At 46.3% G+C, this 17,903-nt stretch overlaps 1 protein-coding gene across 21 annotated transcripts in view; it reads left to right on the forward strand.

The window, feature by feature from the left end:
- KALRN (kalirin RhoGEF kinase) overlaps nucleotides 1–17,903 on the forward strand; it is a 673,147-nt gene that overhangs the window by 605,991 nt on the left and 49,253 nt on the right. For all 21 annotated transcript variants that reach the window (XM_040484739.1, XM_040484740.1, XM_040484741.1 and 18 more), the window contains 10 exons: nucleotides 3,716–3,846; nucleotides 8,233–8,299; nucleotides 9,094–9,197; nucleotides 9,388–9,457; nucleotides 9,806–9,892; nucleotides 10,757–10,849; nucleotides 11,643–11,693; nucleotides 12,806–12,883; nucleotides 16,198–16,383; nucleotides 16,812–16,983. In XM_040484739.1, the coding sequence (XP_040340673.1) occupies nucleotides 3,716–3,846; nucleotides 8,233–8,299; nucleotides 9,094–9,197; nucleotides 9,388–9,457; nucleotides 9,806–9,892; nucleotides 10,757–10,849; nucleotides 11,643–11,693; nucleotides 12,806–12,883; nucleotides 16,198–16,383; nucleotides 16,812–16,983 (1,039 nt within the window). The remainder of the gene's footprint in view (nucleotides 1–3,715; nucleotides 3,847–8,232; nucleotides 8,300–9,093; nucleotides 9,198–9,387; nucleotides 9,458–9,805; nucleotides 9,893–10,756; nucleotides 10,850–11,642; nucleotides 11,694–12,805; nucleotides 12,884–16,197; nucleotides 16,384–16,811; nucleotides 16,984–17,903) is intronic.

Raw genomic sequence — 17,903 nt, forward strand, 5'->3', positions numbered from 1 at the left:
GTCATATCAGGGACATTTTCCCAAGAGATGAAAAGCCCTTAGAAATATTAAGAGTGATCTTCCTGGAGCGACTTCGGCTTAGGTCATGATTTCACAGTTCCTAGGTTCCGGTCCTGCACTGGGCTCTGTGCTGTCAGCACAGAGCTTGCTTGGGATCCTCTGTCTCCCTCTCTCTCTGCCCCTCCCTGCTCACACTCTGTCTCTCTCTTCTCTCAAAATTGTTTGAATAAACATTTTAAAAAAATTAAAAACCCTTTTGTCATTCATTTTAGAAAGTATAGTCTCTACTTATTAATGCTACATGTAAGGCTTTACACATATGATTTATCCCTGTGCACTTCCCCAGGGTTTCTACCTCACCCTTTACCTCTTCCTTCCCTAGCACTCACTCACCCCAACTCACACAACACACAATCACTTGCCACCAGCCCCCACATCTCGCCCTTTCATACCCCATATCCCATCTGTGTCAGGCTGCTTCCACCTTCCCAGGCTGCCCTGGGAAGGTTCACAGCTTGATCCTTTACTCAGAGTGCTGCTCCCACCTGGGATGCTCTCCCATCAGTGTATTTATTTCTCAATACTCACTTCAAGCATTGCCTCTTCCATTAAGCCTTTCCCTTCCCTCTACACCCCACCATAGAGCTGCCCACCCCCCTTTTCATCCTCCTTGATACCTTTTCCATCTAGAACAGCACCCAGGATAGGTAAGGTAGGAAGCCAAATCTTACTCATTTTCATTTCTGCAGTTGCTTGGCAAATATTCAGCATGTAGTAGCTGTTCAATAAATATTTATTTGAGTACAAACAAATGATCAATTGCAGTTCTGTGTAATGAATGCTGTGCAGGGGATGTGTAAAGGGTGCTTAGAGGAGCCCAGACGAAGGGGGTTTTATGGGTGTGTGATCCACGATCCAGCAGACAGGAAGTGCGTTCATTTTTATTGTGGTGACAGCTCTCCTCTCTTCTTAATCTACTGCTTTGAATCCTATTTGCATTTCTGTTCCCTGACCTCTCCTCTCTTCTTAATCTACTGCTTTGAATCCTATTTGCATTTCTGTTCCCTGACCTTGGACCAGCTAGAGGAACTTCTGTTGTTCTCTTCCTTGTATACTTTCTCCTTTGCCTCCTGAGACTGTTGTGGGCTGAGCCCCAGACAAGGCAGAAGTCTTCCCTGTGGCTACACAGCCCACTACTCATCAGACCTGTGCCTGCTTCCCACCAGAAGCAGCACAGGCACTTGCAGGTCGCCCCCAGCTGCCCTTGCCTGGGACCCAGGATCCCCACTGTAGCACAGGTAGCCAGGTCTCAGAGGGAATCGTATTCGAATTATAAGCACTGATAGCTAACACCATTATTTGAGGCAGATTACCCAGACTACAGCTTGGCCAGACCCTTTATTTCTCTCTTCCTTTCTCACTGCCTCTGCTCTGCTCACCCTCTCGCAGAGAGACTTTCCCCAGAGATAATTTGGGCTTCTTTGCTCATAGAACAGGTCAGGCAGGAAGATATGGAACATATTTCCCTGTGTGACACTTTGGAATCCACAGATGTCCTTCATTCCAGAAGGTTGAAAATGGCCCACACCAAGTGGGATGTTGCACAGGAGAACCTTGCAGGCAGAGATGTAAGTCTGTCTCCCCGGGCCTTGCAGTCAGCATCCTGCCAGCCAACAGGCTGCAGAACAAAGGTTGTAATAGGACAATGGGCCAAGGAGGAGGGGAAGTAAAAGGCATGTAATCAGATCAATCACCAGCTGGGTCCATCTGCCTGGGGAGCCTGTCTCTGGTGATGGCACCAGCAGACATGTCACATGTCTCGAAAAGCCTGCCTGTCCACTGGTTTGTCAGACCTCAACACCAGACATTCTCATTTCCTTAATAACTGGTTACAGATCCTGAATCTATAAATTTTTCTAAACTCTCCTTGACCTTTCTGTATTTTTAGCCTATGCTGCTTCTAGGGATAACTTCCATGGTTGATTACTTGTCCTGTAAAATAACTTGTCAAGTTAAAAGAAACTCTCTCTCTCTCTCAAACTTGAAGACACTATCTTCTTAATTCTGGTTTCTACTGTTGTTAACAAATTCATGCTTGGCCCTTGGTACACTTTGTTGGTTTTGGGGTGGGGTGAGGGGCAAGAAGGTTGACGTCTCTTCTCAGCTTTAAAATTTTCACCTTCAGGGGCACCTGGGTGGCTCAGTCAGTTAAGCGTCCAACTCTTGATTTCAGCTCAGGTCATGATCTCACGGTTCATGAGATAGAGCCCCACGTCGGGCTCTGCACTTACAGCACAGAGCCTGCTTGGGATTCTCTCTCTCCCTCTCTCTCTCTGCTCCTCTTCTGCTCACACATATGCTCTCTCTCTCTCAAAAATAAAAATAAATATTTAAAATTTTCAGCTTTAAGTCTTAATATTCCCCACCTGTTCTCATATGATGACTGGCCCATTGGGCACCTCATTTGCTCTTTGTTTCATTCCCCTGGACTTCTCCTACTTTTCTTTGGCCTATTGAAATAGAGCAGCTGAGAGAATTTGGACAGATACTCTAAGTGCAGGTTGTTTAAGACCATGCTGAAGCCTTTTGTTTCTCCTACCTTTTTGGACACTTTTTGATTTTTGTGATTTTAACCTTAGGGCTGATGTTTTCAAAGACTACCAAAGTGAAGCCTTCCCTTTGAGCCTCAGAGGCTGTTGTAAATAGGCCCCTTGTATGGATAGTTTGGACTAGACTCCCATATTTGTTTTGGAGTTGCTCACCTTGACCTTCATCTCCAGTCTTACTGTTTATCCACATTGCTTCTGCCAGTTTCCATAATGAAATGCTAAGCGTCACTGTGTGATCTTTCTTCAAGGACACCTGTAAAAATGCTAAGATCGGCCCCATTTTTGAGTATCCTTCTTGTTAACAGTTCCATCCAAGGACGAGGGTGAACATTTTTAATTTTTCAAGGGATCTACAACTTTTATCTCTGTCTATTCTGTAGAAGTCTGTAGAAAGGACAGATCTGATCTGAAAATTGAAAAAAACTAAAGCATACATGGGATATCTGTAGCTGTCTCACTCAAGATCGTCCAGTGACTAGGATTTCTGGGGTTAGAATCCTTTGCCCTTAACTCTTGCTAGAGAACTGTAGTAATCCCTTTACTTTGTTTCTCAGTCCTGCAGCACCTTAATTAAAAGAAATTAAAGGGATTCATAAATGAAAGAAAACCCTTGGTAAATAACCTTAGCAAAGATATTTTTAGGAAAGGCTAAATCTATTGCTCTCTTCTTGTCTACATCTCATCGGCTCTTGGGGGGAAAATGTAGCTAATTTAACACACGTGGATTTAGCCAACTAGCTCTCCTATGACTACCCTCTCCTTATCAATTGGATAAGGACCATCAATTGATGGTCCTACAACTGATTAGCATTACTTCTGGCGCCCTTACCCAGAGATGTCACTTTTGACAATTTTCATTATGGCAGGAAATTGGTAGCCCGTGACGCCAAGTTCCTCCTGATTGCCCAAGAAGGCGGCAGTTCTGGGCTGTCTGCTGCTGGAAGAGGGGAGTACCTAGCCTCCTGGTACCTCACTGACATTCAGTGAACACAGCCTTGGCCACTGACCGACCAACTCAGCTGCTGCTAGGCTGGAGGGGGACACGAGGGCTTCCAGATGACTTTTCAATGTACAGTTCTCTAAGGCTATTTTTCTCCTCTTTCCAGAGTCTAGAAGGAGGCTCATACCGGGGAAGCCTGAAAGACCCTGTAGGCTGCCTGAATGAGGGAATGACCCCACCCACACCTCCTAGAAACCTGGAAGAAGAACAGAAAGCCAAGGCCCTGAGGGGCAGGATGTAAGTGACTCCTCCAGATTCTATCCTGGTGCACATGTGTATGGTGAACAATGGGCTAAGGTCGGAGAAATTTGGGGGAGAATTACACTATGTTTCCATTGATATCATTCATTCTAAGTAAAGGTGACCTAGATCTGTGCAGTGTAGCATTGTGAACAAGGCACTGTAGTGGCACCGACTTTAAGAATTTTAGGCTGAGGTGTTTTCTGGGAGATAGCAGCTATGGCTGACCAAGTGTGGTTATAACCAAGGTCTGTTAGAAATTTAAAACATACTGATAAAAGGAAACCAACAAAGTTTAGGAAACTCTGGGACTATTACTATGCTCCCATACTAGAGAATCCATGGCAGAAAGTTGGAAGAGTTTCATCTGAGGAAACATTTCTCAAAATGAAGGGACATAGTATATAGGAAAAGGGAGCCATTGTGCCAGCCAGACAGGGCCTAGCTCCACTCCTTCTCTAAAGGTTTAGTTTTGCATCCATTTGTGGACTTAGCTCCAAGAGAATCTTTTCACTTTTTTTAATAGTTGGGGGGAGGGGGGCGCAAATACAATTCACATTGCAGTCCATTTCACAAAAACCCATATATTATGCAAGGTTTGAGTTATCCACCCTGATGTGAAGTCAATCTTCTATTACTTGGGCTGATCAAGAAGATATCGGATACCATGAATGCAAAACCACAGTTCCTCCAAAACTTTAGTTTTCTTATTTAGGGTTTGACTCCATGTTGGAAGCAGAGCTTCATGAGTCTTGGACATTGCCTGGTGTGTGTGAGATAGTAAGCACAGAGAACCGGTCCCTCCCTGTTGTTAATTAGTCTGTTTTCTCCCTCAGACTCCTCATCCCTTTAACCTGGTCACAGACATGAGGATTAGCAAAAGTGAGCGAGGCCAGGTCCTTCTGTTGCCTGGAAACAGGCCAAGTGAACATTTATGACTTTCTTTCCTAGGAAACTGAAGTAGAAATGTCATAGCCAAGGCCTGGCCTCAGAGCAGGGCTGTCACCTCACAGTGGAGTTGAGCAAGTGTCTCTTCAGTTCCATATTTACCCCTCAACTTTATGGGTACTCAGGGGAACCTCAAGAATGGAATAGAGATAGAAAAATACCATCTGCAAATGGAAATTTCCTAGGACTTGCACAAAGCTGGTTCTCTTTCACTTCTAGGGTTGTTTTTACATAGATGAGAGCTGGAGCCAATGTTCCAGTCCTTTCCCAAGCCAAAGTAAAACTCAGGTCAGGGAGGAGACCTTTGGGGTAGCAGGTGGTCCTTGGCAAAGCCTGTCACTGGTCTCGTCACTTCAGTTGGAAGGGCCCACGAGCAGTCATGGAAGCCATTGCCCTGCTTCCAGATGTGATATTATCTGATTTTGCTCCAACAGGCAAAAGTCTGTTGCCTCTTTAACTCACTTTACCCATTTCTTCTCCCTCTTCTTATTCTCTTGCGTGAATCTACAGCTCTCTACATCCTGAGCTATCCTGAAAATCCAACTATTAGAGTATCTCATTGCTCTTGCTGTAACTTATGGCCACAATGAAAGAGAGGATATATAGGTGTCTAATTGTGAAGGCTGTGTGAGGCTAGAGGCTGGGTCGGGCAGGCAGGTACAGAGAATGGAGACTCAATACAGACATTGAAGGGTTAAATGGGAGCTCCATGGAGAAAAGATGAAAACAAAAGGAGAAGAAAAAAGGCTGAGAGTGGACTTGATTGTCCTGAAGTTTTAGTCACCCATTCATTCCATAATAGGTGTTGAGGGCACCTGGGTGGCTTGGTTGGTTTAGCATCCGACTCTTGATTTCGGCTCAGGTCATCATCCCAGGGTCATGGGATTGAGCCCCTCTAAAATTAAAAACTAAAAAAAATAGGTGTTGAATGCCTATTATTATGCACTAAGGCATAGGATATATCAGTGAATAAAATAAACAATAACAACAAAAGAAAAGTCCTTGCTCTCATGGCAAGTTTGCACCATAAAGGGAGAAATAATACAATAAGCAGAATAAAAATAAATTATTTAATATATTAGAAGCTGGGAAAAGAAAAAGTAGTGAGGGAGATTCAGAACATGGTTGGGGCCATGCTGCACTTTTAGATGGTTCTGACATTTGCACGAAGACCAAAAGGAGGTAAGGAATTAGCCATTAGCCATGGAGGAAAAGTGTTCTTGGCTGAGGCAACAGCCAGTGCAAAGGCTCTAAGAGATTTTCTGTGCAAGACCAGCTCTTCCCCACCATTGTGAAACACAGACGTTAGAAGGAGGTCTGAGCTGTAGCTGGTAGAAGTTTTGTTGGACCAAAGGATAACATTTACCTCATAAAGAATCCTTACTAATAAGAACTGAACATTTTCTAAAATTGCATGATTATCAGTTCAGTCTTTTTGGCAATTGATCATGCATGGTCTTGTGATGCCTGTAACTTAAATCTTTTATGTACCTCTTCAGACTGTCTGGTAATGTGTCATTATCTCCCCAAGTGTTTCATCAGCCCTTCAAGGGAAGTGATGCCAGGTCCACTAGCAGCACCCAGTTTAATCAGTCCCCTTCCCTTCCCTCGAGGCTGGAAAGCCGAAGACAGCCCTCAATCTGTCAGCAGATAGCATAGGATAAAAATATCCCCTGGGGACAGAGAGCTGGACTTCATCTCCAGAGGGCCCTCCCGGCCCCAAATTCCGACTCCCACTTTCCTGTGGGTTTTCTTTTACCACTTTCTTCCAAGCAGTAACATGGGCCATGCTAAAGATATATTTAAATGCTTTTATTTGGCCTTGCCAGTTCCTTCCTGTGGCCTATAACGCATGATTGTGGATTGTGTGTGTTAGAGAGAGGAAACTGGTTGGAAGTACTGGGCATGCTGATAAAGAAGCGCATGTTCCTTTTGCTTTCTCCCTGTCACCCTGAGGCCCAGACCTGGGGATTCGTTGGCTTTTCTGTGTGGTATAGACCAAGAATTTCAGATGAATTGCTTCCTGGGTTCAGAACAGTTATAACCCTTATGCCGGGGGTCCCCTCTGGACATCCCAGAACTTTTTCCCTTCTGCCATTTGGGCCCAAAATGCAGTTGTGTGGCTCCAGGTGAAACTCTTTCAAACTTCGCTAGGACGAGTCAGACTCCAGTAAGCTGCACAGCACCTAGCCTGCTCCAGTACATGGCCCTGAGTGTTTTATGTCCAGCTCTTTACTCTCTGGACAGAAAGAGAAGTGCTTGGTTTTGAGGCCTTGGGGACTCCAGAGAGCCAGTCTGAATAGTTTGCCAGGCAGCAGGTGACAATGAAAGAGCAGAGTCTTTGGACTCTGGTACAATAGGTTCAAATCCCAACTCTGGTACAGACTTTGTCACCATGGGTAATATGGCCTCAGTAATTTTCATCCATATGAAATGGGGCTTATAGTACCTACCTTGATATAAGCATGAGAAAACCTAGATAAAGCACTAGCACAAAGTAAATGCTCCAAGAGGAGAAAAATCATTAACAAGAAAGAAACCACGAAAGCAAGTGTCCTTGTAGTGGTTAACCCCCCCATCTGGTGGGTGAGGGGAGGCTGCTGCATGGAAAGTTGTGATTATGAGGTGTCGGCAGTCCATCTTTCTGGCCTTGACTGGGGGTTTTGCAGGCCAGTCACCAGGGACACCTCTCTGAGTAATTGTAACTTCTGTATCTCAGAAGCCTCACTTGGTATTGGTATCTCTGAGGCCTCAAAGGTTGTTTATCAAGCAAATGTCTTTCTCCTCTTGATAAGCAAAGAATGGAGTTGAAAGAAAGGAAGAAAAGCCTCACATTGATTCCTTAGCCACAAAGCTTTCATAACTCACTTTTGCCAAAGTGCCTGTTATTCCTCCTGTCTTGTGTCAGCTCGACTGTTCAGTTATAGGTGAGGGAGGAAAGACCATTAAGAACAGGAAAAAAGGGGATGGGGGTGGCACCTGGATGGTTCAGTCAGTTGAGCATCTGACTCCTGATTTTAGCTCAGGTCACCATCTCCCTGTTCGTAGGATAGAGCCCCGTGTTGAGCTCTGTGCTGACAGTGCAGAGCCTGCTTGGGATTCTCTGTCTCCCTCTCTCCCTGCCCCTCCCCCCTCAAAATAAATAAATACATTTTTAAAAAGAACGGGAAGGAAAAGGAGGAGTCCTGAGTATTGGTGTCCCTCTGGCTATTGTGTGCCACCTGGGAAAGCCCCTCTCAGCTCGGTGCCCTCCCCTCTTCAGCAGGACCCTGTCACAGGGAGAGCAACAGTAAGCGCCTTCCAAGGGCTCCCAAGGGTGAGGTTTGGGGTGGTCTTCTCATAAAGGTGCCAAAGTAACTTTCCTGTCAACTTTTGTGCGAAGGTTTCTTGCTTCACAGTGAAGAGGGCCCTCATTGTTCTTAATCTCCTGCTCAGGTTTGTCTTGAATGAGCTGGTACAGACAGAAAAAGACTATGTCAAAGATCTGGGAATTGTGGTGGAGGTGAGTATGTGGCTTGGGGTGGGTCTGCGGTCACCCAACCCGGGGCATTTTGGACCCTACCTGGGCCGAGGGGTTTGTAACTTGAAGGTTGCATGTTTTTAACTTAGTTGTTTACTCTCTCTGGGTATTTGCAGAAATTAAACGAAAAATGATAATAGATCAAATGAACCATGTAGGGTGTTTTTCTTTTTCTCTTTGAAATATCATGAGACATTCAGAGACAGATGGGGTCCCAGATGTTGCAGCATTTATGGGAGCCTCTTGGTTAGAGTTGAGTCCTTTTACCTTGTTTTTGGTGACCAACTTTCTAACTTAAGAGTTCTTCTTTGGCATTTAACCATGTGGACATATATTCTTCAGAACTACCAGTCCCCATGAGCACTAAGCAGGACACTCCTAGTGAGAGCTTGAGGCTTAGAGTCTCCTTAGATTTTAAGAAGGGTGTTTTGGCTACCGAGAGGACAAGCAAAAGTCCACGCGTAAGACAAGACCTTGGACAAGTCCACAGTTAGGAGTCAACTTGGTAGTATATAAAACAGCTCTCTCTCCTCAGGGATTTACTTTAGGGGCATTTAGATACTTGGGTGAGAAAGACTTTCTCTTAAGGGGCTGGAGACAACAAAAGGAACCCAGAGCTCCGTCAGAGTTGTGTCTGTCACTCTGCACGGGGTAAAGTCCTGGCTGCACACTGAGAAACCACAGAGAGTGGGCACTTACGCGGGGCTGAGGTATGGGGCTTGTCAAGAAAGCTGTCTCCTGAAAACGCCCTGCTGACCGCTGCCTCTGCCCTACAGGGCTTCATGAAGAGAATAGAAGAAAAGGGTGTCCCTGAGGACATGCGAGGAAAGGATAAAATCGTGTTTGGAAATATTCACCAGATTTACGACTGGCATAAGGAGTAAGTGCTACGTTGTCCTGAGGACCAGGGGACATCCTAGGAATCCAGGACCCTCCCACCCTCCCCCTGCATCTGGCCTTAGGGGTAGGGTAGGGTTTGGGGAGCCTCTGGTGTTGTTTATCTCCTCACCGAGAAATAATGCAGTTCTGAAGGACGTGGCTTCCTTCCCTTACCCCCTCCCTCCTTTTAGTTTTTTCCTGGCTGAACTGGAAAAATGTATCCAGGAGCAAGACAGGCTGGCACAGCTCTTCATCAAACACGTGAGTTCTTCTTTCCCCCTCTCTGCCCACCCCTTCCGCCTACCCACCCCACCCCCCCAACCCCCACCTGCTCCTGTGCTTGCCTCTGAAAATTCCTTCTCTCTCCTGCTCTTCCTCGACTTGCCTTCCCTCTTGTCCCTCTCTGAGTTGTTGCCTTTTTTGTAACCTCCTTGGCAATTTGAAAGATGGGCTCTTGCCTAGCGCACGTACTCTCCCACCGTCGATATTTAAGTGCCTTGGCGTGTCCCCGAAGTGTGGAGCGTGTCTGTAGTTCTCGGGGTGAGCAGACCAGCACCCTGGGAGCCCGAGGCGCAGGGTGCCTGAGTGCCTTCTTCCCTGCCTCTGCAGGAGCGGAAGCTGCACGTCTACGTGTGGTACTGCCAGAACAAGCCGCGCTCAGAGTACATCGTCGCGGAGTACGACGCTTACTTTGAAGTAAGCTGCTCGGGCTTTGCTGGGCCGGGTGGGGGAAGAAAGTCAGGCCAAGGCAGCCACATTCAGAAATGCCAGCCTTATCTATCCCCCGACCCCCCCCCCCCCAATCCAGTGCCGCGACCCCTTCAGGACAGGGAGAGCTGGCTCGACGGGGCCGTCGGATTAGCTAGATTCCCGATGACCACCTTTCCTCGAGAGGAGCTGAGGCACCCAGGGTGTGGACAGCTCTCAGAAGCCTCTGTCTGTGGAATGACTGTCAGCCAGACACTGCTTCAGAAGCTCCGTCCCCCTTCGGTGACCCCAGCTCAGACCGTGCCCACACACTTCCTGCCAGTCCCTGGACACCGTGTGCAGAGGCCCCTCCTCCTTGTCCCCATGCTCCAAGTCACCCCATGCTCTCTGCTCTCATTCCCAGAGGTTCTGTCGAGCACCATAAAGTGTTTGTTTTGCCCCAACCTGGAAATGCCTATTTTGCTGGAGGAGAGGCAAGGCTGTCCCTTGGAAAGAGCTCTCAGCTGAGTGTTTGCAGATCTGCATTGAGGGCCCAGGAGAAGCCCTTCATTCCTGATGTGGGCCCTGGAGCAGCAGAGAGAACAGAATACCCATCCCAGTTTGTCCCCAGGGCTGGGGTGAGGACACAGGGTGGGAAAGTGCTAGACGTGCAGAATGGTGTGGCAATGTGTGCTGCGTGTTGTTAATAACACATTGGCAGTCGTGTGGGCAACTCCACCTCTCCCGTGGGTTGAGGATTCTAAAACTTTATTGGCAAAAGCGAAGTCCTGTCTGTCTCACCTCGAACCCTAATCCCCAGGACCCCAGTTCTTTGGCTCTTTTTTCCCCTAACATATCTCCCTCGCGTTCCAGGAGGTGAAACAGGAGATAAATCAAAGGCTGACACTTAGTGACTTCCTTATCAAGCCCATTCAGAGAATCACAAAATACCAGTTGCTCCTCAAGGTAAGAGAGCTGTGAGCCCAGGTCAGAGCCGGAGAAGGGTCTTCTCCGGCTCTGAGCCAGTGAGCAGGTCAGTGTGAGGCTCAGTCTCCACCACACTTTCCCCGTGAACTAGCGGGGGCATCTGTGGGCTCTTACCTTGCCTGTTGGTTTCTTGTGTCAGCTCCGCCTCCAAATAAATTGCACGCAAGCCATTCCTGCCTTTAAGGTTGGTTTTTCGTTCACTGTCTTTCTTTCAATTCACTTTCTTCCTTTGTCACCATCACTGACTTGGGACTTTTAAAAAATAAAAAAATAGTAAGAGCATAAAAATAGAGCAACCACAAGGAGAAAGAAAAGCAAAGGCAAGACCCTCCCTCAAAAGCTTAGATGAGTAATACCTACAATTTGATCATATTTTACTTTTTACAATGGTTTAATTTCATTTGTCTTACAGAATATGAAGTAAAGGGAAGAGAGAGGTTGAGCTTTCCTTTCTCCCAGCCTTTCTGGACATAACTCCCCCCCCCCCTTTCCTGCTCACAGTCTCCCTCTCCCTTCTTCCCTCCCTCCCCACCTCCTTTTTCCCATAACTCTTAATCTCTGAGTATTTGGGGTTTTTCTCCATGTTGTTGTTTCAAATATGACTCATAAGTTCATATCTCAGCTTCTACAATGCACTGTCATGTCTGTTAGGGAGGAAAGTAGCCTGGGTATCATCACAGGTTTTATGATGCTGGGTTTTTTTTTTATAGTGCTCTGTTTTCCTAACTGATGTCACCCTCCCGCACCCATCCCCGCTTCCCCCACTTGCTAGGACTTCCTGAGATACAGCGAGAAGGCTGGTTTGGAGTGTTCAGATATCGAGGTGAGTCTTCTGCTCACAACGCTGGCTGCTCTGGGAGCCAGTGTTGGATATCTGTCTCTAACGGGGAAGAGCTGGCTCTAGAGGACCAGCGGTCCAGGCTAACTCCTCTCAGTGACAGCCCCTTGCAAACAAGTGCTCCACAAGATGAGAAATGGCAAGTAATAATGAACACATTGAGTCTTTTTCTGGAACCCAAGAATTCTTTCCTGGGACAGAGCAGAGTTTCACCCCACTCCTGTTCTCTATGTGGCTCTAGTGACATAGGATAAGAAAGGGGGGTATTTGAGTCCCCTGACATCCTTCAGAGATTGAGTGTTTCTTTTTTTTTTTTTTTTTAATTTTTTTTTAACGTTTATTTATTTTTGAGACAGGGAGAGACAGCATGAATGGGGGAGGGTCAGAGAGAGAGGGAGACACAGAATTTGAAACAGGCTCCAAGCTCTGAGCTGTCAGCACAGAGCCTGATGCGGGGCTCGAACTCACGGACCGCGAGATCATGACCTGAGCCGATGTCGGATGCTTAACCGACTGAGCCACGCAGGCGCCCCAGAGATTGAGTGTTTCAGTGTGCAGTTTTATCCATGAATCCAGGTACTCTTGGAGTTCAAAATATAACATATCCCATTTTCACTCCCTCTTCTACCCCCAAGGATTACTCCCTAAGTGAAGTCCTTTGAGACAGTGTCGCCATGGGGATTATTTTAAGCCAGAGAGGTTATAGACCATTCTGGCATGTTATTTTAGGTTCAAACCTCTAGTGTTTCGCAAACCAGGCTAAGCTGTTGCTTAGGCAGCCAAGAAGCAACAAAGAAGAAAGAAAATATGAGAAGGAAAGAGAATTGCTAAAGGAAAGTGGGAAGGAGGAAAAGGCAGACTGGGTAGCGTGCCCCCCACAGGTGGTCACTGGTTCACTTGGAGCCCTATACTGATGACCAACACCCAAGCTAGAACAGAAACCCCTGCCCTTTTCTAGGAGTGGGTGGCAGGGACCAGTGTCCTTTCCTAGAATGAAGGAGCCGCTAGGAGGTCCCTGACTTCCAGCACGGAATTGCCTTAAGCTTCCTGCATGAGTGTTCATCCCCTTCCTGAGCCACTGTTTTTCTTTCCCACAGAAAGCAGTGGAGTTAATGTGCCTTGTTCCAAAACGCTGCAATGACATGATGAATCTGGGACGCCTGCAGGGCTTTGAGGTGAGCCCTTAAGAATGCTTCCGAGCCTCTCTCTTCTGGACAGCGGGAGCCTGGGCTGTGAGGCAGTTTCCCTTTGAAGCCCTGCGCCCGCCTCCGCTGCCGCCTCCGCTTACCATCTGTGCCTTTGTTCCAGGTCCCTCTGGCTCACGGGCCCAGAAGATTTATCTAATTAGGATATGCAGTGATAGGGCAGTGAGAGAAAGTTACAGAGCAGTCCACAAAGCTGGAGTCACAATTCCAATGGGGCTGGAAAGACCCAAAGTTCCTTGTAACTGTGGACCTGGCAGCAACCTCTTTCCTTTCTTGCTTGCTTGAGGAGTGAGTGCTGGGAATTTGAGGGAGCACAGAACTATGGGATGGCAGTACACCTGAGGAAAATTGGAACACATTTTTTTTCTTAGAGAGGATGTTTCTAATAAAGAGATGCACATATTGGCTGGCTTTTCAGTTAAATGAACATTTAAAGCTTTAACACATCATGTGCACATTTCTATTCTTTAAAGAAGAGAACCAAGTCTTAAGAGAAACAGCTAGAAGTCCCCAAAATTTTGGCTTCTGTGAATGAACTAGTTTGCTAGGGCTGCTATAACAAAGTCCCACTGGGTGCCTTAAACAACAGAATTTATCGTCTCATTTTTCCGGAAGCTTAGGAGTCTGAGATCAAGGATAGGCAGCAGTGGTTCCTTCTGAAGGTTGTAAGAAATGGATCTGACCAGGCCTCCCTCCTTGGGTTGTAGATTGCTGTCTTCATGTTCACATGACATTCTTCTTGTGTCTTCACATTGTCTTCCCTCTGCACATTTTTCTGTGTCCAACTCTTCCCTTTTTATAAGGATACCAGTGATGTTCGAGTAGCACTTACCATAATGACCTCACTTTAACTTCATTCCCTCTGTAAAGACTTTATGTCCCAATATGGTCACATTCTGAGATACTGGGGGGTTAGGACTTCAACATATGAATTGGACAGGGGGAGTAATTCAGCCAATAAAGGTGAACCTTTGAAGAAAAAATTGACTTTCCTACTTTAAGCTTGCTAAGTGGCTGCTGTTAGTTTATATCCAAACCTCATATGCTAACTACATATAATCTGAGAATTAATGTGATAAAATTGGAACTGACACAATTATTGACTGGTATTTAATAATTGTTGAACGACTTAGAGAAAGGTGGGGATCTTCTAATCCTGTTTCCTGATAATCCTGCAACCTAAGACTTTATTACTTTCTAGAGAAAAGGGGTTCCTAGAAGTTGAGATAATAAGAAAGTAAAAGCTTTTTTTCCTTGGCTTAATTAAAATAGAAAAGAAAGAAAAGAAAAGAAAGAGAAAAGAAAAGAAAAGAAAAAAGAAAAGAAAAGAAAAGAAAAAAGAAAAGAAAAGAAAAGCAGCAAACTTGTCTATAAGTAAATTTAGGAGATGCTACCTTCAGGTTTGGGTTAATTAGTTGGATTCATGATATTCTTGAGCCAAATTCTCTTGTCCTCCTTGCCCTCCAAGGCCTTTCTGGTGTCCCTGTCTGCCACTGCTTTGTTATGACCAGGAACTATGTGGAGTTTTTCTTTGCTGTTTATTTTTCATAGATTGCTGATTCTCCACGGTACACCTGTGGCGTTAGAGTAAGCAGGGGGTTGCAGCAGAAATCTACTCTGCGTTCTTACATGGTTTTCCTCTAGTCACACTGGATGAACTTTTACACTTTTTCCCTTGGGGCTATGCTAGGTCTGAGGCTATTCTGAACAAACCAAGTAATCCCTTTTGGTCTTAAGCCTTGATGTCCCCGTGTTTCTGAGGAGGAGTCTGGCTTGACCTTCTCTGAGTCTTTGGAGGTGCTGACCACTAACAGGGGAAGAGCATCTGACTGTGTTGGCTCAAGTTAGACTCCACAGGAGCTGTGTCGTGCATACACGTGTATGTCCACAGAAGGCCATACACAGACTGCAAAATTACCTTCTCTTTTCAGTCAAACACCACCATCTCCTTTTTCCATCCAGTTGCAAGGAATCTTCTTTGCATTCCTTCAGCTAATTAAGAAGGGCCATGAATGTCCCTACGTCCTTTCTGAAGCCCAGGGCTTTAGGCCAGGGAGAAGTTAGCCTCCCCACTTAGAGACTCTCTGTCTTTTAAATCCTCTAGCTTTCCCTTCAGCATCAGCAGGGCTATCATTCATGGGTCAGGTTCTTATGTAATATTAATAGAGCTTTTAGAGCTTTCCTGGCTAGCTGGTCACTGGCTTAATATTAACTCTGGACCAGGAGAGAGATAAGCCTGTTTGGCTGCCAACCTTGGCAATAAGGAGCCATAATCCAAGCAGAGGGCAGGCATTTCTCAGGAATAGGGAAGAAAAATGACCCATGTGCTGGGTACTGTTTGGAATAAGGCATCATGTGCAGCAAATGGCCCACATTTTTACTGAAGGATGAAAGTCATCACCTGAGAGAGTATGGTTCAGAGGTGGCCCTCTGGCTGCTATCTCAGGTGTCGGCGTGTTCTTGCTGAAGAACAGTAGAGAAAGCAGGGGTCTCCAATAGCATCTCTGAAGACCTGCTGGGCTGGGCCATATTCCCTTTGAAGATGTGAAGATGTCTCTGAAAATCGGGTTAGAAACTGGCAAACCAAATAGGCTCCACTACCTAGGCTGGCAAGTGACCTGCTAGCTGGAAGAATTTTAAGAAGGATCACAGGACCCAAAGAAATATCTATCAGCTTATAAAACATGGGCACCTGTGTATGGTACTCCAACTTCACCTGTTGATCGGTAGCAGGAGACTAAGACTTCAGAATTAGACTAATTCTAAGACTTCATCCTGAAATAACAGATGGAGAGGAGAGCGGCCCAATTCAGATTACCTGTGGTCCTGCCTGTATCACTTCCCTTGGCCACAGGTTGGTTTGTGGCCATAAGGGTAGCCGAGGTCCTTGGCCCATGCTGCGAGGGAACCAGGAAGGCAACAGTTCTCAGAGCCCTAGGGGCAGAAAGGCTACAGGTGTCCCCTACTTTCTGCTCTCCTTTTAATAAAAAATAAGAAGAGCCAGGATAATTCCTGAACATCGTTTTAGCTAATAATTTTACCTTTCTTCCTTCTGGCATTTTCTCAGAGCAGCTTCTTAGTGGTTTCTTTCCCTTTTCCCCCAGAGCTCTGTATCTGCCCTAGCTGAATGGATGGGTCTTAATTCAGTCTCTTACTAGAGTCCTGGGGCTTTTAGTGCCAGGTCTGTTGTCTGTGTCCGCAGTGGGGCAGGTCCTGTGGACCCAGAGGGCTGTGGCCCCCTGCCGGGTTTTCACTTCCTTCACCCCAGCACCTCCTTCCATCAGGGCACCCTGACCGCTCAGGGGAAGCTGCTGCAGCAGGACACGTTCTATGTGATTGAGCTGGACGCGGGCATGCAGTCCCGGACCAAGGAGAGGCGTGTGTTCCTCTTTGAGCAAATCGTCATCTTCAGTGAACTGCTAAGGAAGGGATCCCTCACCCCGGGCTACATGTTCAAAAGGAGCATCAAGGTAAGGCTCCCAGTGGGGATGACAAAGAGCAAGGAAGAGCCAAACCCAGGGAGCTGCTTCCCTGAGACAGAGACCTGGCGTGAGTACCAATTCACACCTTTGACAGTCTTTCAGCCCAACATGCAGGGGGCATGAAGGTTAAATATTTTGAAAGAAAAAGACTGGCTGAGCGCAGGTCCTACAGATCCTGCAGGCTCTCCAGTTCCGTGTCATTCATCAAAGACAGAAACCAAAGTATTTAGCTATTAGATCCAGGACAAAATTGTGGAAATGTCTCCTGAAATAAAAACTTTGAGGAAGTATAATATGTTGTTGATTTTTTTTTTAATATAATTTATTGTCAAGATGGCTAACATACAGTGTATACAGGGTGCTCTTGGTTTTTCAAACCACTTAAATACCAAAAGAATCGACTTGGGTTCTTCCAGATGAATTACTTGGTCCTGGAGGAGAACGTGGACAATGACCCCTGCAAGTTTGCACTCATGAACAGGGAGACTTCAGAGAGGGTCATTCTGCAAGCTGCCAACGCGGACATCCAGCAGGCCTGGGTGCAGGACATCAACCAAGTCTTAGAAACACAGCGAGACTTCCTAAATGGTAGGTATCAGTGGGCCTGGCTTCCAGCAGCCATTTTCAGGGAACCCCATGCCTCTGAGCTTCCTTGTGTCTGGGCTCATGGTGACTTCATGAGCCCAGATGACATTTTATGTGGATGACAAACTTGTAGTTTTCAGGAACACTTTGTTTAGATTTTTTTCTAAGCCTGAATACACCAGTGGAACAGATGGAACATGATAAAGAAACCCCAACTTTCCAAAAGAAGAGCTATTCTCTAGAGCCTAGACATAGGGTGTATGCTTTGTGGCCAGCTGCCAGTTGGTATTAATTGTGGCAAAAGGCTGAGTTGGGCACATCAACGATCAGTGACCTATGTTTTCCCATTTGGTGGCTAATGGCTGGTACTTTCTCAGGTTCTCTGGTGTTACCTAGCAAATACTGGGAGTTTGACGGATCAGTGCGAGAGCCTAGATGAGTCCTCTTGCTGGCCAACCTGAGCCCTTTCAAATGAGAGGTGATCACTGAATTTCGGTAATACTTTGAAACTTTTCAGAACAGATGACTACACACAGAATATAGCTCGCTATGGACCCTGCAGGAGCCCCCTAACCAGAAATGGCATTGCTACCTTGTTTACATTTCTATATTTTTTTCACTGCTGGGATTGTCTTCATGTTGAGCTTGGCATGTGAGAGGAAGTATAGGGTGTTAAACTAGCACTCACCTCTCAAGCTGATGAGCTCAGAAGTTTCTCTGAGCAGAAACAGAGCTTGAAGTTGAAGGCAGAATATAACCAGTAATGAAGTTACCCCAGAGACTCAGCAAGCACGTATGGCTGTATGTACACACACACGTGCACACACACACACACACACACACACACACACACAGATCCACTATCAGATGTGTCACCTCTTGCCAGTACTGGAATCTGGACTCTTTCCAATGGCGCAAACAGC

This window comes from Herpailurus yagouaroundi, unplaced genomic scaffold (genome assembly GCF_014898765.1).
Source record: "Herpailurus yagouaroundi ecotype Mexico unplaced genomic scaffold, PumYag 162, whole genome shotgun sequence".
NCBI lineage: Eukaryota > Metazoa > Chordata > Mammalia > Carnivora > Felidae > Herpailurus > Herpailurus yagouaroundi.